Raw genomic sequence first — 27,494 nt, forward strand, 5'->3', positions numbered from 1 at the left:
GTATTGGGAGACAGAGACAAGTGGATCCTAGAGATTTGCTGACCAGTCAACCTAATCTAAGTCATGACCTTCAGAGTCAGTAAGAAATCCTGTCTCAAAGGAATAAGCAGAGAATAACAGAGGAAAAGTCTGATATCCTTCTCTGGCCTGAGTCACATGCACCAACATTCAAGTCTCTTTCCCCATGCATGTCACACACACACACACACACACACACACACACACACACACACACACACATGCACACACACAGCAAATTAAATAGGAATAAAAATTAAATGAGCAATATTTGGGACAAAAGTAGATGGCAGAAAGAGTATGAATAAGGTCATTTTCACCTCTCATTATAGCATCAATAAATTGAGACACTAAAGCATAGGTATAGTGTTCAGTATTATGGGGTAATGAACAGGAGAATGTGAAATAGAAACACTTAAACATGGTTATTTTGGATGAATAGAACTAGGAGTAGAGAATGGAGATTTTTTTACTTGGTACTTTATCATTTTCATATTGTTTTATTTTATTACCACATTTATCTTATTTCCACAAGTTTTCAAAATGAACTTAGTATATATTCTCTAGATGCATATAGTCAAGGTATATATTATATAAATAATTAAAATGCCACACAGGGTAGTACTGTCCAGCCGTTCCATTGTCTGTTTTGAAATACATATAAAGTCATTTTTCCTTAAGAAGTGAAGTTTAGTAGCAGCGCTAATGAAGAGTAAGGGGACAGTGCATTAAAAAAATTCCTGTGCTCATGATGCAAACAGTAACATCTAATACCATAAAATACTAAGATGAAATAAGATAAGTAGCAGGACTGCAGCAAGAACATGAACCTAAAATTTGTAACCAATTTGAATAGTCTGTGGTCAGCTATACTTTGTAATAGGAAAGCAAGTCAGCTTCCTCCTTAAGTAGATCAAGTCACTTTAGCATTATTGCTACCCCCATAGACATAATAGAAAAACACATTCTCATTTCAGTGGTTTCCTAGTACATGCTTTGCAATGAGTAATTTAAGCAGAAGTCATTCATTCCCTGCAAAACTCACCATATTTAAATCATTGCTCTGCTTAGTTACTTTTCTATTGCTGTGATAAGACACCATGACCAAGGTAATGAAAGAAAACTTTTAATTTGAGGTTTATAGTTTCGGAGGGTTAGAGTCTATGATGGCGGAGTAGGGCATGGTGGCAGGAACAGCTGAGACCTCCCATCTTGATGCATAAGTAGGAGGCAGAGACAGACAATGATAATGGCACTGCCTTTTGAAAAAGCCCACCCCCAAAGACACACCTCCTTCAACAAGGCCACACCTCTTTATCCTTCCAAACAGTTCCACACACTGAGAACCAAGTACTCAATTATAGGAGCCTATGGGGGCCTCGCCCATTTAAATCATCACAGACTCTGAATATAACAGTGCACATATTTCCAGCTCTCTGTGCAATGTATGGATGTATACAAATATGGGAGAGAGGGATACTGAATGTGCATGCCAGAATTTCTCAGTAAACAGCAAATTATTTTTAAAAATTTTTTTAAAGGCCATAGAGAGCATGATGGTGAGACAGCCGCTCTGTTTGCTTGTTCACCTACTGCTGCTCTTTGAAAAATGTATTTGATATTTTATGTGTATAAGGAATAAGGTGAGATTTACATTTGTACATGACAGAAAGTTATAGTTGGTAATTGGCATTCTTAAATTTTGATATTGAAAGATGGAATACTAATAGGAGATACTAGATTTTTTATGGAGAGGAACAAAAAACTCAGTTATACATTTTTCACAGTATCTCATGTAAGTGGAAGAAAAGAATGAAATAAATTAGCAAACTGCATGCAGAAGAACATCTGTTGTCCAAACTCACGCTCGGTAGTTAAGGCAAATGGGCTGTTTGTTTGGTCCTGGTTGTCAGTGGATGCATGAGGAACTCTATCTTGTATCTATGCTTATTGCTTTCCAAAGACTATCATAAAGACTTGACTGATAGGAAGGAAGGGAGGCAAAGAGGAACAGAGGGAGGGAGGGAGACCATTTGTTTAACATTTAACATGCTTTTTAATGAAAAAAGTGATATTTAAAGAGACTACATGAATTTATGTACATAATACTCTTTATAACATCCTTTTACTAATTGTTTCATTTTACAGACTCCCATACTAGCCTATGAGCCATTTAGTATGGTTTAAATTTTACCCTCAGTATAGTTCTGAAGTTGTACAAAGTTGTTAAATAGAGCATTTTAAAATCTTTAGCTTTAAAGAAAATTGGCTGTTGATACTGGCATTTGGTCAATTTCCTATGCTGTTCTGTTTGTCTCTTGAAGGCAAAATGTGGATTCTGCCTTTATCTTTTTACTAGTTCCCTAGGCTATCACCAATCCCCTATTCAGGTCTTCCTAGGTATTAAACTTTTTTCTTTCCATCCGAGGATGCAGAGTCTCTTTCAGTTTTCCAATAAACATTCAATAATGCATGGGCTAAGTTCTAACCATTGTACCCACCTGTAAAAGCTCTAAAATATAGTTGAGAATGCTGAATAAGGAAAGAACTGAAAAAAAAAAAAACAGACTGAATCCTTGAACAGGTGATGGCCTGCCAGGAACTTCTAGAAAAAGCATACTTAAGGAATCCTAAGAAAATTACAGTGAGGAAACTTTTAAAATTTTCTTTTGTTGGCTCTGAACCTTCAATATGGCCTTAGCTATCATAGACTGTGTACTGGAAGAATTTAAGAGGCAGATATCAAACAACATTCCTGTTTCTATTTAATGCAAACCTGCTATGGAAAACAAATAATAGCCTTTATGTTGTAAATACAAGGTTGCTTGTCACCTCTTCTGCCTTTCGTCCTTCAGCTTCCTCTCAACCATCCTAGATGTGGGTTATTTTTTAAAAGCCACAATAGATGTCATCTTTAGATACGCATTGAAAAACTGTACCTCTTCCTAAATAAATGACAAAATCCTTTTATACCCTGAGGTCCACACTAACATTAGAAAATGTCAAAGTAACTGATATTTACTGAGTGATCATGATGCAGCAGTAAGAGTCAACAACTGTGGAATAGAAAGATTAACAGACTGTAGTAGAATGGCTGATCCACCCCAGCGGATTTATGTGATTATCTCAATTCTGTCTGTTTGGGCTTCTGTTTGACCTTGTTATTACTGGCAAGAGTGTTACTGTGGCTTGGACATATGGTTGGCTATTACCTTCCAGGTTTGTGTAGTGAAACTCAATTCTCACCTTGGAATTTTAAGAGTATAGAATCTGAATGTGATTACAGCATTTATAGATGGGGCTTGGAAGAGGTAAGTAGGATGGGATAAAGTCTTCCCAGTTGAGCCCTTTGACTGAATCCTAATTGTTTCATAGAAGACAGAGACAAGAAGAGATGACACACATGCACTCAGCAATCTATTTTTTCCTGCCATGTGATATCTCCTGACACCAAGTGTCTCTGACAATGACATTATGACTAAATGTGTATCTTGGTTTTGGACTCTAGAATCATGACCTAAAATAAACCTCTTTTCTTTATAACTCAAACACCCTGTATTATTGTGTTGTCGGTGACAGAAAACAGATTGATATAACTATATCAATTTCCTTTGAGAAACTGCTTTCCAACTCCTTATGGTTTGGGTGTGTGGGTCTATCCTATTGTCTCACCAGTATAATTCTATCTTTCTTTGGTGGCCCTTCAACACACCTAGACATTTTCCTAAGGCCTGAGCAACCAGAAACCTCTCTGAATTCAGTCCTTGGGTTGTGATACTATCAACTCCTGATTATCTTTGAATGATAAATTATTCACTAATGAATGATTTATGCCCCACTCTTAAGGCTAAATAATATTTTCCTGCCATCTGCCATGCTTTCTGCTAACTTCATGTCAGCTAGACGGACAGTCTATGCAACACAAATAATGTTAACATTGTCTTAAAATATATTTTAAGTATGTAAGTATATAATATAAAGGTAAGTATTTGAAATACATATTCAAAATGCTACATACACACATAAATATATAAAACATACTTTATAGCATGAGGTAAACACATATAGGAACAAATTATTGTTCATATTTTCAGAGGGATTTCTAATTAATAAAATGTTTAACATACAGTATGTTACTAAGAGAACATTTTGGGGACCAGAAAGAAATGAGTCGTTGGTAGGTAAACTTTTCAGAAATTAGTGTATTATAACATTTAAGGGAATGTATCTATGTCGTATGAAAGCATGATCACTTCAAGGTGAAGTCCCTGGAGTCTTTATTTGAGAATTAGAGAAAAATCATCTTTGGTCATCTACTGGACAGAACTGGGTGCAGCTGTATCAAGACAGAATTCAAAGTCAGGAGTGCTCCCAAGCAGTGAGTAAGGACTGACTGGGAAAATGACTCAGGAAGTGTCTGCTTTGCAAGCATGAAGGCTCAAGTTTAACACTCACCACCACATAAAAAAATTAAAGCATGGCATCATGAGCCTGTAATTTCTGCCCATGGTCCCAGTGCTTGAGAAGGTAGAGATAGGAGAATCTCTGAGAGACTTGCTGGCCAGTTATTCTACAATATCAGTGAGTTTCAAGCTCTTTGGGAGACCTACTCTAAGAAAATAAGGTGGGAAGTAAATAAGGAAAATACCTGTCATCAACCTCCACACCCACACCCCCCACACCCCCATACCCCGAGAGAGAGAGAGAGAGAGAGAGAGAGAGAGAGAGAGAGAGAGAGAGAGAGAGAGAGAGAGAACATGGTCAAGATAACTGAAATCTACCAGGTATAGTGTGCAGGCCTTTAATCCCATTTAATCCCAGCATTTGGGAGTCAGAAGCAGGCAGGTCTCTGTGAGTTCATGGCAGTTGGGTCTACATAGTGACCACCAGAGCTACAAAGTGATACCCTGTCTTGAAAAAACAAAGTGAAAGACACTGGAGATTATGTATACATTAGATGACAAAGAATATGGCCTTTAAATGACTACATTGAAGAATGAGCCCCTAAGTTCTGGAACCTCAATTCAGAAAGTTATATTAAACTACAAGTAATGTTTAATTAAACAGATTTATCTGGGTAAATCTATAAAGGTCAGAGGAATGAGCAGTTGTTAAAAACATACTATGACTGAAAGTGAAAAGTGGGACATAGATTAGAATGAGGACTAACACATGTTTGTATAATTTCATCTATCAAAAATAACTTCAGCTACAGTTCTGTCACAGACTGAATTTTTGTGTCTCACCAAAATTTATATGTTGAAACACTGTGTCAAATGTGATAGTGTTTGGGATGGTTCCTTTGGGAGGTGATTGAGACATGAGAGCATGACTCATAAATAGCATTATTTCTCTTAAAGACACTCTGGAGAAAGTCCGAAGTCCATTCTACCAGGAGTGGATACTACAGAAAGAACAGTTAACTGAACCTGCCGGTACCTGGATGTTGTAACTCAAAGATTTTTAGAACAGTGGGGTAGATCTGTGGCTGATAATCTATGTGCTTTGAGATATTTTGTTAGAAAGGCCCAAAAGGACTAAGACAAATTCCCTGTGGTGTCTATTTCCCGTGGTGGGGGGGCTGTCACAGGAAGATGGTAAGGCATAATCACCTTTTTAGTTCGTTCAAGCTTGTTCATTTTTAAATGTGCCTGTGAAGTTTGTCCTTACTCACAATAGAGCATCCCCTCTTCCTCGTCATTGTGTGAGTGAAGAGAGGATACTGTATTGTGTTTACTCCCCCCTGTTAGTAAGAAATGGAAATAAGCCTTAGGGGATCATATACTGGTGAGAGGGGAGAAACAGAGCTATAGAAGTGGCAAGACCTTAAAACAAATTCAGGATTTAGTCACCATCTGAAGGACAACGACAGATGGTGGGTTTCAAAGTGTGCAAACATAACGGGAAGAGGGCACATGCATTCTGTGGCAACTGCAGAAGAAGAGCGTGAGAGTTTTGAAGAATAAAGAAGAGAGGAGGAACCATATGGTGGAAGGATAATTAGGCACAAGCATTTGCCTTTAAGACAAGACAAATCTTGGAAACTCATTTACCAAGATACAACCTCAGGTAAAGGAAACGATTTATTAGAAGAGAGAAGAAGAAGAAAGGGAGATGGCAACACAGGTCTAAATTGCACAATTTTGGACCAATTCTTAAATAAAATTCAAACTAGGAAAGGGACGAAAGAAGAATCTATAGTAAATTAAACCATGCAGCACTATGAATCAAATTCCCTAATTACAGGAAGGGTGGAAAAGTACTGGGAAGTGAACAAAGTTCCTAAGAACTTCTGTACAAAGACAAGTCAGGACTGCAGTGGCACCAAAAGCAAACTGAATGAATCCCCTTCTTATTAAAATGCAGATCTCTGCATATGGAGGAAGGAAGATTCTCTTAAAGTGTACAGAAAGGCCTCTGTCTAGTGCCTGTGGTTTGGTATTTTAAGAGCTCGGTAAACAAAGAGAGCACTCTGTTCCCTAAGCTAGGCCCGTGCTGCTTTGTTTTCAAGTCAACAGACTTTCTGTGAGATGAAGCCTCAAGTGAAAGGGATTTTCAGGTATCTGTGTTCCAGTGGAAGCAACATTGCCGTGTGATCTATGGCGGTTTCTTAGGGAGAACTACCCTTCCTTCAATGTGTTAGAGTCTGACAGTGGAGCAGCCGAGTCTTGACCCTGATGTGTCACACGTCTGTAATCTCAGCACTCAGGAGGCAGAGATACCACAAGTTCAAAGGCAGCCTGGCCTACATAGTGAGACTTTGTCTTAAAAGAAAAAAAAAGTAACCAACCAAACAACCAAACAACCAACAAAGCCTAAGGAGTGGCACAGACTATCAACTATCATTTTCAGAGGTAGTTCTATGGCAAGCAGCAGTGCAGACAGGCAGATCTGAGTAGAATTGACAGGATTTAAAGACTAGATGTGAAACAGAAAGTTTCTGCTCAGATACCTCAGAATTCCTGCTGCTGTCCAGTTAGTTGGTTTTTGTAGGTGATATAGAGAGGGCTGGATGTTGCATGTGTGTGTGTGTATGTGTGTGTGTGTGAGAGAGAGTCCTTTGTTTCATGTCTCTGTGGAACAGTCTTGTATTTCTCATTTCCAATTTTAATTTTTATACTGATGATAAGTGTTTCTCCTTACATAGAATTAGTCTACCTTTTGAAATAAAAGTCATAAATTCTTTCAGCCAGAAAAATGAGTGAAACCCAATCTTATTAGGTAATAATTTAATTGGTTTAATTGTTTGGGTGGGTTATGATTTAGACCAAAGTGTACCAAAGTGTAAATGTTGAAGACTTACCCTATTGAGAGAACATTGCTGAAAGGGATTTTGCTTGCTTTTGGACACCACCTCTGCTTCCTTTGGTTGTTTGGTGGGGCTGGAGTGGAGTATGTGTGTTACTGGGGATCAAATAAACACCTTCCTCCATGCTGGGCAAGTACTCTTCCACTGAAACACATTTGCAACCCAGTTGATGGGCTATCAGGCAGTGGGGCCAAGTTAAAAGAAGAAGGTGACCTAGGGCATGTCTTTTTTGTAGGGTGTCTCTTGTCTCTGGTCACTTCCACACTTTTTCTGTTTGCTTCGTGGCTTGTAGGAGGTGACAGGTCCGCTCTGCCACATGTTGCCACCATGCCACTTTATCAGAGTCCACAGTTTAAAGTTGTTTTTCTCGGGTATTTTTTTCATACTGGCAAATGGCTAACACAGAGCAGCCACCGATTCTAGTCTTCCTTTCCAGATTTGGAGTGGTGCTTTTTGTACCCCCTTGATTATCATGTGTCGAACTACAATCAAGGGGGGGCAGGGCAAGTCAGAGAGAACTTTCTGGATTTTTGCCCGAACAGTGAATAGTGCTGATGCATGCAGATATTGGTGTTGGGAGGGAAAATTGCACCAGTGGATTCCCAGAGGCTGAGTGTTTTGTTTACATTGACAATATTCAAGTACAGTTATGATTTCATAGGCTGGAAGGGACTTGAAATGTGAAGGTAAATGAATCTTTATTGGGCATATATTATATTAAGTTCTTTAATAAAACCCTTCATACACATTTCCTCAATTACTTTCAACATATCAATTATTTCCCTATTTCTTAAATGTAAAGAAAAATTTTCAGAGGGTCAGCAGGCAACTGAAAACCACCCAATTATTTAGTGGGTCATAAGCACGAAAGCAGAGACAATAGCATCCTGCCCAAGGTTATAAAAATTGGTTCTCAGGATGCAGAGTAATTGCATCTTTATGTGTACACCATTGATAGGTATGCAGTTCATAAACAGATTACAGTTGTATGTGTAATGTTTTAAAATGTCATAGATTTTAAGAGAAGGGCACTGGGGAAAATACCTAGGAAAGACTTCAAGGACATGATTAAAAGGAACAGTCGAGAAACTAATTTATATCCCATCCTGTTCTGAAGACTCATTCTGCTGTGTCATGTGATGCCTCACGCAAAACAATACTTGATTCAACAAGTATTGATGAATTGCTGCTTTCATGATCACTGGGAAGATGGTCTAGTTTGATACCCATTTCCTTGTCTTAGAGATCCTTTCAGCTTTGTTTGACTGGAAAAATTTCATTTCCTTGTTTTGTAGAAGAGTAAACTAGGACAAGTTTGTCTGGGGAAGCATCAGTTCTCTAGTTGTTTTATGCTATCTAAGACTGCCGTAGAGTGGAACCAAATCAGGCTTCTTACTTTGAGCACCCTGCATAGTAAGATGTACAATGACATGAGCAGAGAACAAAACTGAAAAGGCCCAGAAGAGGTCAAGAAGGGAAGGTTTAGAGAGATGAGAGCAGCAAGTGAGCAGAGATTCTCAGGAAGGTTATTACAATTGATGCTGGCAAAGAGAGAAAGATTAAGGACTGGGAATGAGGGTCCAATATAAAATTGTCCGGTGACCTGGGACCATGTGTCAGGCCAGCATACTGGTCTAGCTTAATTTCACTGGCAATTTTAAGTCAGATATCTCAGCAGTGAGGCAAGAATGCTAACTGTGCTAACTATTGCAATGAGCTATACATCATTACTATTTAATGATGCAAACACCAGACTGTTCATTGTAGTATTGAGGGAACGACAGCATTAGAATGGGTTCAAGTAGACTAACCACAAAGCAGAGGGTTGGCACAGGTGGACATATTAAGAAGAGACCTCAATAAGGACAGGGTTCATACATATTTGATCCTACAGAATATCCACACAACAGCGGCAATGAAATCCAGCATAGATGTAAAGAAAAACACAACTGAAAAATATCTCTTGAACACCACAGAGATTTTATCACTTATTTTACATTTATTTTAACTTTTGACTGACAGAGTTACTATTCGCTATTGTCAGACAAATTAGTTCAAGTGACTTAACAAATTATACTTAGGCTTTAGTAATTGTGTGTTAATAGGAAGTCATTAAACGATAATCATACAACGGTCTTAATAATTACCTAATTCATTTTTTCTATTTATTTCCAATACGGGGAGTGTGGTCTGGTAGTGACATCTAACACTTTGAAATGAACCTTAGTTAAGTATCTCGCATTAACAGGAATATTTCTGTTCTCTTTTAAATGGCTCTATCATCTACAAACACAGGCAGATTAATTTTCTAATCAGAACACTCTGGGAAACTATTAACCATGACATTAAACTGTGTTATATTAATTACATTCCCTATGAAGAATTTCTGTCTGAACTTACAGCATAAGACCCTGGAGAAAACTTATCGGAGCACAAATTGCTTGACTGTATTTTAAAAAGAATCACATATGAATATAATAATTTTGCTTTCCATGTGTACCTTAAGTCAACTCTATGCTCCACACTGATATTTTTGGCAAGATATTTTTGACCGTATTAAACTGAATTTTTGTTTTCTTTAAAATGATTTTAAGTGCTGGGTGTTGGTGGCACATGCCTTTAATCCCAGCACTTGGGAGGCAGATGCAGGTGGATCTCTGTGAGTTTGAGGCCAGCCTGGTCTACCAAGCGAGTTTCAGGACATCTTCCAAAACAATACAAAGAAACCCTGTCTCAAAAAACCAAAAAAAAAATGATTTTAAGTCCTATGTGGGTATGACAAAAACAGGTACTTGGCTTCACTGTGGAAAATTAATATTTATTTTGTATTAGTATAGTATTCACATTGAAGAAAAATAACAAAAGAAACTGTCATATACCAAAAGAAAAATTCATTTTGAAAGGATCAGAGAACATCTGCAAGGGACACATAACCAGTGTATCAGGGTTTACAGGCCTTAGAATTTGTTGTAACTGGTGTCCTGTTCTATAGCTAAACCATGTAGAGAATACTTAAGAGAATAAGTGCAGTTTGTTCTATACTATTGTCAAACTATATTCTATATTCTAATAATAGTTTCATTGTAAAAAAATTGTGGCAGATCAAAATAACTTCCCATTCGCTAGGATGGTATATTTCTTTGATTAATGTTGTTATTTGAGAATTTCATATATGTGTGAAATATTCTTATTATTTTCACCACCACAATCCTTTCTTGTCACACTTCTGTCCACATTAACCCTCCCTATCCTTACCAGTAGTCCCTTTCCCAGATTCATGTCATTTGGTTTACCTTTGTGACTGACCCGTTTAGTTTAACCAGGACCACATGTGTGGATGATTGGATTGGAATTATATGATCTCGATGGGTCGACACTGGGTATGACTCAAGGTTGTGATTCCTCTTCTCTCTGAATCTATCAGCAGAAGATAGTTCAGCAGTGAAAGGCGGGGCTGCCGTCCATGTCTGACTGTTTAGGGTACTTGCCCAACCATGTTCATTATTGTTCTGTTCATAATAGCCTGAAATTGGAAACAACCTAGATGACTCTCAATAGAAGGATGGCAAAGAAAATAGGGTATATATTTACAGAATGGAGTATTACTTAGCAACTAAAAAGGTGGAATAAAGTAATTCCTAGGTAAATAGATGGAATTAGGGAAAAAATCACCCTGAGTGATTTATCCCAGGATCAGAGAAAGACAAATATGGTATGTATTCACTTATATGTAGATATTAGCCGTTAAGTCAATGATAAACAAGCTGTAATCCATAGAGCCACAGAGATTAGGTATAGAGTAAGGGACTATATGGGAAGGACAGATCTCCATAGAATAGGGAAATAGAACAGATAGCTATGGATAGATGAATGAGGGAAGATTAGATTGGAGGATAAAATTGAAAGAGGAGAGGAAATATGAGAGGGGAGGAAATACAAGGAGAGAGATAGATAGATGGTCCAGTTAAGGGCTGTTTGATGGATGGTATGGAAACCTAACATAGTAGAAGCTTCCTAAAATATATACGCATGCAGGTAATCTAAATGAAATCACCAAATAGTGGGGAAGACTTATTCCAATTGGACATCTCTTTTCACCAAATGAGGCATTCTGTGCTTGAAATGTGTTACTTCTAATTAAGTTGTTGGCCAAAGCAATCCTATGGGAACCTATAAAAAAACCTCACACTGCTGCCAAGACAATAGGTTCTTTTCCACAAACTGATGGCAAAACCCCATTGCTGAAGACATAATCTAAACAACTCACTGAACATGGAGGTTTCACCGCTAAGCACAGGAAGGTACTCTGCATGTTACAAAAAGAGAAACATAAACACCAACCCAGCCACAAACCTTCTGATCTACAATGCTGTCCTGCTTGCAAATATGCTACTGCAATGTTAGCACAAAGTTTATGGGAGTAACAAACCAATATCTAATTTGACTGAAGCCCACTCAACAAGTTAGAACCCACATCTGACAGTGATCAGGTGACCAAAAACCTGAGACTAGAAAGCCCAGGACTGAGGTTAAAACCAAATGGTATTGTTCTTTAAAAACAAGAAAATAGTAGCAATACAATGACTCCTAATGCCATTCTGCTATCCTTGTAGACCAGTGCCTTGCTCAACCATCATCTGAGACCTTTCATTCTGTGAAAGATGGGAACAAAGACAGAGGCCCACATCCAGGCATTATGCAGAGATTAAAATATCTTAGAACACTCAGCCTTCAATGGCATGCCTCTACTAAATCCTTCTCCTCAGGGCTCAAGGAACCCTGCGGAAGTGGAGGAGGATAGAGTGTAAGAGTCATGGGGAATTGAGATGATCAAAACAAGGTCCTCCAAATCAATATGGTTGATGCACATATCAACTCGTAGAGACTGAGGCAGCATGCACAGGGTCTACATGACTCAGCACAAGTTCAGGTCCTAGAGCTGAAAGGAGAAGTAGACACATACCACCATCCCTAACTTGTCAAACTGACAACCATTTGCAAAAGAAAATTTAGTTTTCTCCAAGGGAGTCTCACTGGGGGAACAAACTACTCTTAAGGGAGGCAGTAAGCCCAGCAATAGACAGTCAACCAAAAATGAACTCAAGTACATTATTCCTTTTCTCATAATGTCATTTAATGGCTTTTACAATTTTATTTAATAAATATATATGTATATATATATTATACAGGTCTTTTATGTATATATTATTATTATTATGGCTTCCAGTTTAGTACTTTTATGTGATTGTGACTGCATAACAATTGGGTCTCCTTTTGTTTGCTTGTTTTCTCCTATTCCAATGTGTTAGCTTTGTTTTATCTTTTATGTTTATTATATTTAATCATATTTTATTCTTATCCCTTAGAAACCGGTTTAGTTTCTAATGAGAGACAGATGGGAGGGGAAGTGAGTAGGAGCTTAGAGGAGTAGAGGGAGGAGAAACCATAATCAAGATATATCATGTGAGAAAAAATTATTTTCAATAAAAGAGAAAAAATAAAAGAAATATAAAGTGATAAATTTTGTTTGAGGCGGGTATGGTGACATAAGTCTAAAATCCAAGCATTCCTGAAGCTGAGGCAAAAGAAGTTTGTTTGGGTCTAGCCTGGATTAAATAGTGAGGCTCGCCTTGTCTCAAACATACTTTTTTCAGGTTGCAACATTTTATTTTATTCTTGTAGTAATGGACCTTGAAGTCACATTTTTGTACATAAACACAATATATTTTGATCATATCCATACTCCCAGTTTAAACACAGGTTTTCTACTCATAAAAAGAAGAGAGATATGTCTAGCGTATCCCTGCCCCCCCTTTTTGAGTCAGAGTCTATGTCCTTGCTGTGCAGACCTGTTGATCTTTGACATCTGTTTCTGTCTTGTGAGTGACAAAAATACAGGTGTATCCCACCACACTTGATTCAACTTGATTTTTTCTTTATTTTGAAATTTATCTATTACTCACCTAATCCTTTTAAAATGTGGAGAAGCAGTTCTTTCTAATAAACTTCTATTTATTAAATTCTTCCCTTGACTACAGGATAGTTAAATAATTCCCTTGTTTCGTTTAAGGCACACCTTTTTGAGAATATTTTGGGCTAGTTCAGGACAGCATCTGGGTATGTAATTGCTGGGCACTAGATAGACAGGGTTACTCTGTGTAGCTCTGGTTGTCCCAGAACTCACACTGTGGACCAGACTGGTCTGGAACTCAGAGAATCACCTGCCTCTGCCTCCTGCGTGCTGGGATTAAAGATGTGTGCTACCACAGCTGAACTCACTTTCCTGAGATTAGCCAAGTTGTTTTCCAAAATGGTTGCCCTAGCTTTATACTTCTCCCATCTATGGAATTCACATATTCTATACCGTAGGCAAAAACTTGATGGCTTTGGACTTTAGCATATTTTCTAATTTAGTGAGAGAATAATGATAGTTTGGTCATTAATACTATTGATTTTAACCGATTCACTTGATAGAGCAATTCTTTATCTCAACTTTCTGATACAGTCATTCAGAGGGACCACTTGAAAGGATGGAAATGGTAACAGTCTGATACTAAAGCTTTTTAGAAGTGATAAAATAGTATTTTTAGATTCTGAGGTTTTCCATGATTAGCTTTTCTCTCCTTCAACTTTGTGTGATTGTGCTTGTTGATGGAGTACAGGGTCATGTTTCTGCAACTGCTTCAGAAAAGTGGAAGACCTTTCCATTGTCTGCTCTGAACAAGAGGTTGGGAATGCTGCTTTAAATGATGAGTAAAATATACTTAAAAGTTCTACAAACAGTATTTTCAACAATGTGTTGCAACAAATTACCTTGGGAAAATTCAGAGTGCTCTTTACAAGCTAGAAACTCAAAGTCCTGCTTATTTGCATTTAGAATCTTTTATGTGCCAAGGGCATGGGAAAGGAAGCAACATCTCTAGCCATGTTGATACTTGGAAGTTGGCCCAATGCTTTTAGGAAAGGATCTGACACTCAAAGCGGGGTCATGTTGCTGCTATCCTGCTGGACAACACCTTTTGGAATACCCATGTCAGACAAGGGCACTCAATGACCATGATGAAATTAGGCAAACAAAATTACTTAATTTGTCTAAGCACACTTAAAATAAATAAATTCATGGGAAGTCGTTGTGGACTAAGCTTCATTTTAGGCTCAGCTCAGAAAGCAGGTTCCACCACACCATCCCAAACCAGAGTGGAGTCACTTACTCTTTTTTGCTGTGTGTTCAGACTAACCTCTGAAGTGGGCTAGTTTCCCCTTGCAGTAGTTCATTTCCTTGTTGCAATGAAATTTGACAGATCAGCTGGGCGATGGAAGGGTTTAGTTTGGAGCAGAGCTGGGGTGTGTATGTCATGGCAGGGAAGGCACCCCTGCAGGAACACGGGGCAGCTGCTTACAGTGCACGGGCAGTTAGGAAGCATAGATGGATGAACGCTGGTGCTCAACTTGCCTCCTTTTTTTTTTTTTTTTAAACTAGGTCTGGCATCCATGCCCATGGAATGGTGCTGCTCCTATATCACTAAACCCAATCTAGATACTTTCTTGCAGGTGTGATCAAGGTGTGTCTCCTCGGTGGTTCTAGAACGTGTCAAGTTGGCAGTCAATTTTAACCATCATCCACCTCCAGGAGATTTCTTGCAGTGAGGTAGCTTGGTCCTAGTTTCCCAGAGCTGACCTTCTGAGAAAGTTCTACCTCTTTTAAGTGATTGTGATGTCATGGGTCTCCTTTTCACTCTTTATTTTTGCTTTCATTAGTGCTATCCTGATGGTGAAGCCACACTCATGGCTCAGCTCAGGAGACCAGTCATTGTGATTTATAGGATGTGTACTTTTCTACAATTGAAAAACAGAATACCATCACTTTTAAAACTAAAGTTGTTTGAATTTTGTCTTTTGACATCACGTACTTCTCACTCTTTGAGTATTTGCCATGTTGTTGGTTATAGCTCCACCATGCCATGCTCTAAGAAAACCTCAAGATGTTCAGGAATCAAACTGTCCCAATTTCCTGACAGCACCCAACTCAGGCCAGTTTTCCTAATAGTGTTCAGTGAAGTTTCCAGACAGCAGCCAACCCAGGCCAGTCCTCCTAACAGTATTCTGTGATGTTTTCCCCAAACCACCCTCTTCCCAAGACCCCCGTGGTTCACCATAGGGCATGTTCTTATGCACTGTAACAAATCTAAGTTGTTCCAACTATATTTCTCCTGGTGCTCCTTGGCTGCAGGACACTCAGATATTGTTCTATGTGCTTTTTGTATGTTGTCTCATTGAACCTGAAGCATTCCTATTTGAAGGATTTGCTGATGGAGAAGCCAAGAAACTTAAACATCATCTCCAACACCACTCAGCTAATAAATATCAAAAGTTAAGCTGCATCTTTGTCGTTCATCATGACACTGAGCTAGCAACTTCTCTTCGATGCTGGCTTAAGTAGAATATGGTCATGTGACACAACAATAACTCGCATTAAAACAAGAAAAGCAGCAAACACTCCCTGCAAGACAAAAGCCACACCTAAACCCCGAAAAGTTGTAGACGGAAACTTAGTCAGACCTTAGGCTCATTTTTCTGAACCCTTGTGCTAATCTCTGTGAAACACCTAGAATTGTTTCTTGTACCGAGATCAATACTTCATGTTTGCCTGTCTGGGCTCACATAACCTCTGTATGGTCAGGAGATCAATATCTTTAAGGAAATAGTTGGAAGGCAAAGATGACTTTTAAAGGGGAAGAAACAGTGATGTATGAGAAAACTGCATTAGCCTCAAAACTTGACCTTCAGTGTACACAACAAATTCCTCTACATGGTTTCCTTTCAAGGGCCTTCACAATGTGCCAGATAAATTCCTTCAACTCTGTATTCGTGACCTCTCTTGGCCTTGCTGCCTGCTCTACCTCTTACACGAACGCCTTGCCAGTCTTCTGCCTGTCTAAATCCATGTATGCTTTCTATTGTAACCACCCTGCCTCTTGCTATTTAATACTGGAGGAGAAGGCTGAGCCTTGGTGCCAGCCAGAGGAGAAGCTTGTCTCCAGGAAGAGATGTGACACCGTTCTGACAGCTTGTGGCACACAAGGGAGGCATGGCAAGGGGGATGTGTAGCATCACAGGGTGACCATAACCACTCAGTTATACAGACCCCTTACTCACTGCTTAAATCCAAACCTCAGTGCCCCAGAGTTGGACTTGGGGGAATCTCTGGATCTTTTCATTTGTTCCTCTTTCCAGTGTGGGTACACTGAATACATTCCCAGAGTTTTCTTTTCTTTACTTGTCATATTGGTGACAGGTGTCTGAGTTTCCCTTGATAAGGCTGCTTAAGCCCCGGTTCTGATATTACTGCTTTCCTATATATACTTTAGGAATTCCCCGCCTCCCCCCCCCCCCCGCCCCAGTTCTTAAAAACGTGTAGAATTGCTGTTATTTCTACACTGGTTATTCGTGTCAAGTTTTGTGAACCACACCAAACTGTGAACTGTTTTTGGTTTACCCAGAGTGAGCACTCAGGTTCCTAGGCATGCTTTAAGTGATCAATAATGTGAACCGAAGTTCCAGAAAAAGCCACACCTGCATTAACTATTCTACAAGGGTGATTGTGGAAAGTTGGAATGCTGCAAATCCAGGGCCAAATAATCTTGACTCACTTAATTGTCACTCATCAATGTGTTTAATCTAACATTCTTGTGACCATCACGTGACACTCTTTGCTCTTCCTTAAAAACCTAGTAGCTTCCGCCAACTTCAAATCGAAGATTGACATCCCATAGCATCTGAAGGCTTTTTTTTTTAAAGTAGTGTTTCTCCTAATGTGTTTGAAAAGTTGCTTGCTGACTTTTTTCCGTGCTTCAATTACCAAAAACTTCATGACACGGTTACTACTTTGATATGTGGTATTTGGACAACCTGAATTCAAGTTCCTGGGTTATGGCCAATTATTTTAGGTTTCAGCATGAACTCTCGCATTCCCTGAGGTCACAGTTCTGTTTTTATCGAAACGGTAATCAAGTCTAGAAAACATCTCTTCTAAGAGGCATGGGCGCTGGCAATTACAGCACCGAAATACCTGTCCCAGGAGACCAATCACAGGGCTTACCAGCTGCTTTCCTATTCAGCGCTGCGGCTCGGTTTTCTAGAACCCACTCTCACAATCTAAGCTGGTGCCAGTGACTCTCTCGGGCTCAACACTCCTTCCAAAGCCCAATCTCCTTTTATCTCAGCTTCTGGCTGCCGCCCGCACGGCCAGAGGGCGAGAAGCGCAATGGACAGGCCGAAGGGCCAATCAGGCCCAGGCGTAGGCAGACCCGGAAGGGGCGGAGCGCGCGTCCCTGGCTCCGCGGCGCGGGATTGGCTGAGCGGGCTGGCTGAGGTGGCGGGAGATTTCGGATGCATTGGCTCAGCCGGGTGCAGCGAGCCAGCGGTTAGGGCGCTGCGCCGTCGGCGCGGGACCCGGAAGGTGAAGCCAGCGGAGCTCGGGCCCAGGTCAGGTGGCGATCGGGACCCGGGGAGATGGAGAGGCACCGGGCGCGAGCTCTCGGCCGGGACAGCAAGGCGCCGCGGAGGAAGGGCCTGTCTCCCGCGCCGCCCTCAGGCCCCTACGAGCCCGGGGAGAAGCGCCCCAAGTTGGTAAGTGTGGAGCAGAGTCACGGGGTGCGGCGATTCCCGGGGCCTTCAGCTCCCCGCGCCCCAGGCTGACAGCCACGGGAGCGGGGAGCTATGTTTGCTTCAGAAGGCCAGAGCCGCTCAGCGGCTTAGATCCACAGTGACAGGGCGGGATTCGATTCCCGGCAGGACCGAAGCCTTAGCGTGTCTTACGGTCAATCTGAAAAACAGTCCATGTCTGTGTACTGACGTCATCGGGGCGGATTCTGCACTCTTAAAAAAAGTTGAATTTCACACCACCCCTTTGGTATAACAGACTGTAAGACAGAAAATGAACTTCTAGTTCTTAGTCCCCCACCCTCCCATATTTTAATCCGACACGAACTTTTGAAGGTGGATGTATTTTTTCAAGTTGAGGCAACTGATTTCAAACTTGGCGGGATGTGTTGTGTAGTCACTGGTAAAGAATGTCTTGTTTAGTTTGGAAGGAGTCTTCAAGTATCTAAAACTCGTTAATCGGGTTGGCTTTGCGCTCTTAGAATTTTTTTTCTAATTTAAGAAATACCACTGATGGTATGTATATTTATAAATGGGAGCATTTTATTGACATATTGACATTGAGACTGACAGTAGGTAGGGCTGGCTGAGTCTTCCAAAGTTTTTTTTTTGAGTCAGGGTTTCCCTGTATTGCTTTGGAGAGTCTGTTATGGAACTCGCTCTGTAGATCAGGTCAGGCTGGCCTTGAACTCATAGAGATCTGCCTGCCTCTGCCTCCCAAGTGCTGGGATTAAATGTGTGCGCCACCAACGACTGGCTCTTCCACGGTTTTATATGTAGCTCATGAATGATAGCTGAGCTGACCTGGTCCTTCCTTCTGCACAGGTACAGGTTGGAGATCTAAGTACGCATCTTTTATATCTTTAAACAGTGGGGGAAAGATTTAATTAATTGTGAAGTCATGACGTTACCCTGAATAGCATGAGAGCACATTATTGTTTCACTATACCTCCAAAGTAGATTGTCATGTACAACATTCATTGTGGTCAGAAAATAAGCCTGTCTTACAAAGGTGGATGTAAAGCCTGGTCACTCTCCATGAACTTGACCAAAGTAATGTAGATTTTGGTAAAGGAACCAAAATATGACAGTTTTCTATGGTTCTATGTTTAGTTGGTTTCTAAATTCTGATAGGAAAATGGTAACTATGTCGTCTGAGTGAACTTTGTGTTCTCAATGGATAAGGAAGAGTTATGGCAAGGTTTTTATTAATGTCAGCTGAAGGAAAACTCGGTAATGAGGATGATTTTCACTTGGGTCTGATTGTGTGGGTTGGTAGATTTTGGTGTTAGTTCACGAGAATTGGAGATTTAATACTGTTTTACTTAGAAGTAGGGGAAAATTAGTATTTTTTGTCATAGTATCAACATTTGCCTGTTTTGGAGAAATAAAATGTGAAGAATTTAAGCCATGATTTACAAATTAGGGATATACTGGATTGTGACTCAACTGCTAAGTATAATATTTACTTGTAATTAAATACAAATGAGAACTGAGATAAGGGACATCAGGATACTGACAGTGAGCAACAGTGGAATTGATTATACAGAAGTGATCACCAGAGTAAGATGGATGGAGACATGTTGATTTGCTTGTAATTAAATACAAATGAGAACTGAGATAAGGGACATCAGGGTACCGGCCATGAGCAACAGTGGGATTGATTATACAGAAGTGATCATCAGAATTAGATGGATGGAGACATGCTATAAAAAAGGTCAAGTGTGTGCTTCATTACTCTATCTCCTCAGGTCTGAGACTGAATAGGAGAGAGTTAATTTGATCATAAAAGGAATCCATGGAACGATGCCATCTCTTTTTATAATTTACCCTCTGGATTGATACTCTCAATATATCTTGTCTGCACTCCCATGGTCCAAGATTCAGGAAGTGTGATTTTCTGTAGTTTACAGCATGGCATTCCTGAATAAATATTTGATTTTACTGAAGGCTGGTGATTGTGGGTTTTATTTATTAGTTATGCCATATTGTTGGGGAATTATTTTAAGGTGTGTGACTTTTGTTTACATTGCATTTGTTTAACTCTGTGAAGCTGTGTTTCTGTGGCTGTCTGAAACACATGGTGGTCCTAATAAAGAGCCGAATGGCCAATAGCAAGGCAGGAGCAAGGATGAGTGGGGCTACCAGGCTGAGAGGAAAACTAGAAGGAGAAACGAGGAAGAGGAGGAGGAGTATGGCAGGGGCCAGCCACCCAGTCAGCCATGGAGTAAAAAAGAAAGAAGATATGTAGAAATAGGAAAGATAAAGGCCCAGCAGGAAAAAGGTACGTGGGATAAGTTAAGAAAAGCTGGCTAGAAACAGGCTAAACTAAGGCTGGGCATTCATGAGTAAGAATAAGACTGGGCGACTTATTTGGGAGCTGGGTAGTCGGCCCCCTCAAAAAAGCCAAAAGAGCAAAAAAGTCACACAATACCATATTGATCATACCATTTGTTAAAAGTCGTGCAAAGGCTAAATGAAGTCTGAGAGACAACATCTTGAAGTTCTAAGATGGATAAACACACCTACAGTGTTGACTTCATCGGTTAAATGGGGTTTAAGAGACAACATACTGAAGTTCCAAGATGGATAAACACAGCTACAGTGTTGGCTTCATGGGTGGGGCTTCATATGAATCACGACTTAGTGATTAATTTACAAGTAATTTGCATTCTTGTTGATCTCTGCAATTAGACTTTTGCTTACATATTAACTTATTATTTTTTATGTTTTGAGGTCATTTTCCCCATTCCCTTTCCTCCCTCCAACCCTCCCATGTATGTTACACCCCTCTCTCAAATTCATGGCCTCTTTTTTTGATACATTTATATGTGTATTTAAAAATATAAATATATTCTCTCTTTTTAAATTTTTGACACAGGGCTTTTCTGTGTAGGCCTGGCTCTCCTGGACGTCACTCTGTAGACCAAGCAGGCTATCCTCAGGCACACAGAGATCCAGCTGCCTGCGCCTCTGCCTCCCTAGTGCTAGTAATAAAGGCATGTACCATCACCACCTGGCTTTATGTTCTTTGAATATTTGAATACAACCTGTTCATTCCTTCTAATGTTACTTGCATGTTTTCAGGGCTAATCCTTTGGCCTTGGATAACCAGTCGGTGTTATCAGCATCCGTTAGTTGCCTGAAGTTCTTTGTCCATGATTGAGTCTTCCCGAGCAACTGGACATTAGCATGTCTTAGGTGCTGTTCTTGTTCAGGTCTTGTTTATGGCAGCCGTGCTGGTGAGACTTCATGGAGGTAGCGTCTCTAACTTTCCTAGGAGACACAATCTCACAGCACACTTCTTGTCCCTCCTGCTGTTACAATCTCTCTGTCCTGTCTTCTTGCACCTGAGCCTTAGGTGCAAGGGTTGTTTTGTAGATGAATGAACTGGGACTGGCCTCCCCACCCCTGCGATTTGAGCAGGTGTGACTTTCCATAATGGTCTTCATCTGTTGCAAAGAGAAGTTTCCTTGGTGAGGGGTGAGAGCTTCACTGACACTCTAGAAGGATCTGTCCATAGCAATTTCTTTACCCATACTTGGCATCAGCTCTTTCTGCTCTGCTATTTTTATTTGTTCTGAATATTTGATTTCAGCAGTTGCTTTTTCCTTTGGTGAGTTCCATTTGCTTCTTTTTTGTACCTGTCTGGGCATTCTTGGTAGTCACTTGTGTCTTGGCTGTTCTTTCTCTGTAGCTCTGATACATGCAGTCTTTGGACCATCTACACTGGCTTGATTTTATTGTTTTTTGCTTTTCCTCCTGTTGAATTAAGTAAGCGCCTCATTTTAAACCAGTGGAATTCTTGGGGGCCTAAACTGAGGATGTTTTTCTTTATTTAATTTTTATTTAAATTAAAAACAATCTTATTTTACATATCAATCCCAGTTCCCTCTCTCTTCCATCCTCCCATGCCCCTCACTGAACCCCCCCCATCACACTTCCATTCACTCCTCAGGGAGGGTGAGACCTCCCATGGGGGAATCATTAGTCACATCATTTGGGGCAGGACCTAGGCCCTCCCCCTTATATCTAGGCTGAGAGAGTATACCTCCATAGGGAATGGACTCCCAAAGTCCATACGTACACTAGGGATAAATACTGGTTCCACTGCCAGAGACTCCATAGACTGCCCAGACGCCCCCAACTGGCACCCACATTCAGGGTGTCTTGTTCAGTTCTATGCTGGTTCCCCAGCTGTCAGACTGGGGTCCATGAGCTTCCGTTTGCTCAGGTCAGCTGTCTCTGTGGGTTTCCCCAGCATTGTCTTGACCCCTTTGCTTATCACTCCTCCCTCTCTACAACTGGATTCCAGGAGTTTGGCTCAATGCTTGACTGTGAATCTCTGTTTCTGCTTCCATCAGCTACTGGGTGAAGGCTCTAGGATGGCATTTAAGGTAGTCATCAATCGCATTAAAGGGGAAGGGCATTTAAGGTAGCCTCTCCACTATTGCTTAGATTCTTAGTTGGGATCATCCTTGCGGATCCCTGGAGATTTCCCTAGGTCCAGATTTCTCTTTAAGCCCATAATGACTCCCTCTATTAAGGTATCTTTTTCTTTGCTGCCTTTCTCTGTTCTTCCCCCAACTCAACCTTCCGGATCCTTCATGTTCTCCTCCTCCCTCTCCTTTTTCTCCTACTTCCCTCTCTTCTCCCCCCTATGATTTTTGACAAAGAAGCTAAAATTATATAATGGAAAAAATGAAAGCATCTTCAGCAGATGTTGCTGGCATAACTGGATGCAGACATGTAGAAGACTGTGGATAGATCCATATCTATTCCCATGCATAAAACTTAAGTCCAAATGGATCAAAGGCCTCAACATAAATCCACCTACACTGAAACTGTTAGAAGAGAAAGTGGGAAGTACCCTTGAATGAATTGGCACAGGAGACCACTTCCTGAACATAACACCAGTAACACAGACACTGAGATCAACAATTAATAAATGGGACCTCCTGAAACTGAGAAGCTTCTATAAGGCAAAGGACACAGTTAACAAGACAAAAAGGCAGTCCACAGAATGGGAAAAGATATTCACCAACTCCGCATCTGACAGAGGGCTGATCTCCAAAATATACAAAGAACTCAATAAGCTAGTCACCAAAACACCAGATAATTCAGTTAAAAAATGGGGTACACATCTAAATAGAGAATTCTCAATAGAGGAGTCTAAAATGGCTGAAAGATACTTAAGAAAGTGCTCAACATCCTTAGCCATCAGTGAAATGCAAATCAAAACAATTCTGGGATGCCATCTTGCTCCAGTCAGAATGGCTAAACTCAAAAAACCAATGACAGTTTATGCTGGAGAGAATGTGGAGAAAGGGGAACCCTCTCCATTGCTGGTGTGAATGCAAACTTGTACAACCACTTTGGATTTCAGTATGGCAGTTTCTCAGGAAAACAGGCATCATTCTTAATTCTACTCTTAGAGTTTACCTAAAGGATGAACATTCATACCACAAAGATATCAGTTCAATTTTATTCATAGCGTTATTTGTAATAGCTAGAACCTGAAGGAAAGTAGATGCCCCCAGCTGAAGAATGGATAAAGAAAATGTGGTATATTTACACAATGGAGTACTGCTCAGCGTGGGAAAAAATGAAATCTTGAAATTCACAGGCAAATGGATAGAACTAGAAGAAACCATCCTGAGTGAGGTAACCCAGACACACAAAGACAAACATGGTATATACTCTCTCATAACTGGATATTAGACATAGAGCAAGGGATTACCAGCCTATAATCCATGCCCCAGAGAAGCTAGGAAACAATGAGGAACCTAAGAGAGACATATAAGGTCCCTCCAGAGAAGGGGAAAGGGACAAGATCTCCTGAGGATGCTTTCCTATGGAGTTGTTTCGCTGTTTTCACCAGTATGCTGATGGTGGTTTAGGACCAGTTTTTCCTGCTGAGCTGTCCCACCTCACCGCTGTTTTTGCCAAAGTCCAGGTGCCCAGTCTCCTCTGCCTTCTGAGCAGCTTTTTCAGCCTGCCCACCTCTTGCTGTCTTGACATCCCATACAGGTGCTCTTGTTTTGGGAAGGAGGGTGGTCTTTGGGATCATCACAGATCCTAAGTGTGCCTCTAGGAGTGAGTGATCTGTAGTTCAGTCAGCCTTATTGCAGGATGTCAGGTCAATTCTTTGATTTTCCTTGATTGGGATGAAGTGATATTAGGCTGATTTTTTTTCCTTTTTTCTTTTTTCCTTTAGTTACTCTCATTGTCTGAGCTTTCAGAACAAGTACTCTTGTTTTCCATATGGCAGGGGTAGGGATGATACAGTTGTTCATTTTTTTGTTCACTTCCATTAATGGACAAGCTGAAAGTAGGACTGATTGTAAACTGGTCACGTGCTTCTTGTCTTAGTTATGCCCCACCCTTGGTGCCTACTGATCCTGTTTGATAGAGAAGACGAATCCTTGATTTCTACTGAATGTAAAACTATTGGCTTTGAGTAATTTGCAAATTAGGTAACAACATTTGCAACTTATTTCCTGTCTTCCTACATACGTGTAAATAGTAGGAGCTGATCTGTAACTGTATACTGTTGGGTTGAATCAGCTGATGTGTGCTGTCTATAAACCTGCTGCCTCTATTTCAGTAGAAGATACAGTAGGCATCGAGTATTGAGATAGCCAGTGGGGACAGTGCAAGGTGAAGGGTACTGAGAGGAAAGGTCGGTGCCTCTCCAGACTTTGAGAAGGAGGTAGCATTCAGCAGAATCACCGCACCTGGAACCTGATCTAGGTCTTGTAGGCAGCACCTGGACCTGAGTCCTAGTTCCCTTCTAGATCAGAACTGAGTAGAAAGGTTTTCCTGTTGAGAAAAACTGTGCAGTAGCATCTTCCTTCCATTGCTGATAGCCAACACAGCTCACCCAGTGACAGTCACCAGGTCTAGACTGACCAAGGCATCTTTCTCCCATTGCTGGTAGCCACACACAGTTCAAGCACTGATTGTCACCAGGTCTAGACTGACTAAGACATATGGCATATGGGAGAAGGCTCCAACTGCATGGATGCCTGTGTCTAACAGAAGACGTGCGAATCAGTAATCCAAATTTGTAGAGGCATTCTTTAATTAGGAATATTCTTTAAAATCTCACATAACCTTTAGGGTAGATCTTGTCTCTAATAGTTTCTACCAAGTAGGTTGCTTTGTGATTTCATTATAATTCCTTCTATTTTCATTGTTTTTTTTCTTCTTCCATCCTGTTACCATGCCTCTTACGATGTTTCTGCCCCATTTTTTCTGCATCGATTCCTGAGCCACAGGTACAAGAGTTAGACATATGTACTGTTTTGGGGCATCGTTAATGATGAGGTGGGCTTTGTGAGTGAGCAAGCTTTATAAATATCAATACATGTAATTGGAGTATTTGGTAGGTAGACAACTTCTAGAACCAGAGAACTGGACAACTCTGAGCAGATTGTTGTCAACATTTATGAACCAAGACATCAAGGTAGTTTAATTGGCTCTTGTCTAGGGAGTCATTTCTTTGTGCCTAATCTGTTAAGGCCTTTGGATCTTCTGTAACCAGCCAGGCTCAGTTACTATGATTAGGCTTCATTGGTTTGGTCTGTTGCATCCAGAGCAAGATGCTCTGGTATCCTACAAAATCTGGTTAGTACGTTTGAGTACATATGAGTTATATAAAGGTCACACAGTCCTGATCCTTAATATGGGTTTTAGGAGTGTGAATCTTCTTGGCTTCTTTTCTCATCTAAAAACTATTATCTGTATTAATAATGTCTCTAATAAATGTATAAGTAATGGCATCATGGTCATAAGTAGGTTGGGAGGTGGGAAGAGGCAGAAAGTTGAGTGACTTGTGTTTGTCATAGATTTAGGAAGAGGTGAAATCAGAGCAGGCTTAGTGACATTAGGGCATGCTTGCTTTATTGTCCAGGCATGTCTGGAAGCTGGTGTAGGAAGATATTCTACTCCTTATTCTGTGGAGCCTTTGTCTGTTTCCTCCTATGGCAAAAAAGAACTTTTGTGTTATGTTTGCTGGCTAAAACTGGTGGCTTATTTCCGGTTATTAGAATGAGAGGAGATGCTTTGCCTGCAAAGGAGAAGGTGATGTGACTATGGAGACAGGTTAGCAACACAGCCATCAGAAGCTGAGAGTCAGGTAGTGTTCTCCAAGCATGCGTGGTCAGCCTGTGGGCAAACACATGCTGCTGCAATGCCAAAAGCAGAGGACCCCCCCCCAACACACTGATGGTGGTGCAGAGACACTGATGTGAAATCTCTGCCTTCTAGAACTTCTGGATGAATTTGCATTTTAGCCACCAACCTTGTGGTAATTTTTTTTAATGGCTGTTACAGGAAGCCAAGCAGGTATTATAGTTACAAGGGTAATCATGTTGCAGAGTCTTAGAACCATCTAATCGGTTTACATATTCTTTTTCTTTTTGAGACAGAATCTTACACTGACTGGCCTAAATGTGTAGACCAAGCTGACCTGGAACAAATAGATATTAGGTCAAAGTAAATAATCCAGATCATGTTCTTAGTTGAAAGCTTTGGGCGCATTCGTGCGTATTTTATTCATGCACAGCAACTGGCTCTGTAATGTATCAGCCATAGTAGCCTTCATTTGCCATCAAAATCATTTTATTTAGGCCGCTTTTCTAAGAAATAAATTTCCTTTCTAGTCATCTTTATGAATAGAACCCACCCTTCCAAAAGGAACTTCCTACTCCCACCAAAACTAAAATGGTTTCTTTCTTTCTATTTTCTTTTTTTAAACTTTAGACATAGGAAAACTGAGGGAGGTTCAGAGGTTAATATACCCATAAGAAGTCCATGCTTGGTCCTTCTGTGTCGTCCTCTCCCCACCCCTCTTAATGCATGACTTATGAAAAATGCATCAAGTGGCTCTTTGGTGAGTGCAATTAGCCGCTGAGAGTAGAGAGATGTCATGTTTAGTATTTGTAGACCGGGTGGCTCTTTCTCTTTGAGGGTAAGGATGGGTGGGCATTGGGATGATTGTCTCAGATTTAGAGCAAGGCTTAATTGCTTTTTTCAAAGACTCGTGTCTTTAATTATGAAGCAAGCAAACTGACATACATTTATTATACTGTGAAACCTTGCATCTCATCTAGTCTGTCTTGTAGCAATTGCTTCTGAACAGATGGTACCTGGAACACCTTTGTGCAGTTGGTGGAATGCTAAAATTTGTCACGCTTTTATTATTGTTGCCTTGGATTAACTATGCTTTATGCATAACTTTATTGCTGTGTCCTAGGATCTTTATATATTTATTGCCGTATAAATTGGATTTAAAATTGTCTTTTTATATAGGATGTAAATTAACATGTATATAACTTGTTTATGCTTGCAGAATAATACAAGAAAAAAAAAAACCCCGCAAGGTATTACACTAATGTAATTGTCTTTAAGTCGGCACATAGTGTCATCTAAACCAGGACCAGGACTCAGGCGAATGCTGAAGATGTGCTTACTTGATGCTCATGCTTGTTTATCCCACAGC

At 40.3% G+C, this 27,494-nt stretch overlaps 1 protein-coding gene across 2 annotated transcripts in view; it reads left to right on the forward strand.

Moving 5' to 3' along the window:
- Positions 1-17,709: 17,709 nt before the first annotated feature.
- Positions 17,710-27,494, forward strand: part of Diaph3 (diaphanous related formin 3) — a 433,102-nt gene continuing 423,317 nt past the window's right edge. For both annotated transcript variants that reach the window (XM_040754912.1, XM_040754964.1), the window contains exon 1: positions 17,710-17,956. In XM_040754912.1, coding sequence (XP_040610846.1) covers positions 17,840-17,956 — 117 coding nt within the window. In that variant the 5' untranslated portion in view covers positions 17,710-17,839. The remainder of the gene's footprint in view (positions 17,957-27,494) is intronic.

Source organism: Mesocricetus auratus, unplaced genomic scaffold (assembly GCF_017639785.1).
Source record: "Mesocricetus auratus isolate SY011 unplaced genomic scaffold, BCM_Maur_2.0 Super-Scaffold_2245, whole genome shotgun sequence".
Taxonomy (NCBI): Eukaryota; Metazoa; Chordata; class Mammalia; order Rodentia; family Cricetidae; genus Mesocricetus; species Mesocricetus auratus.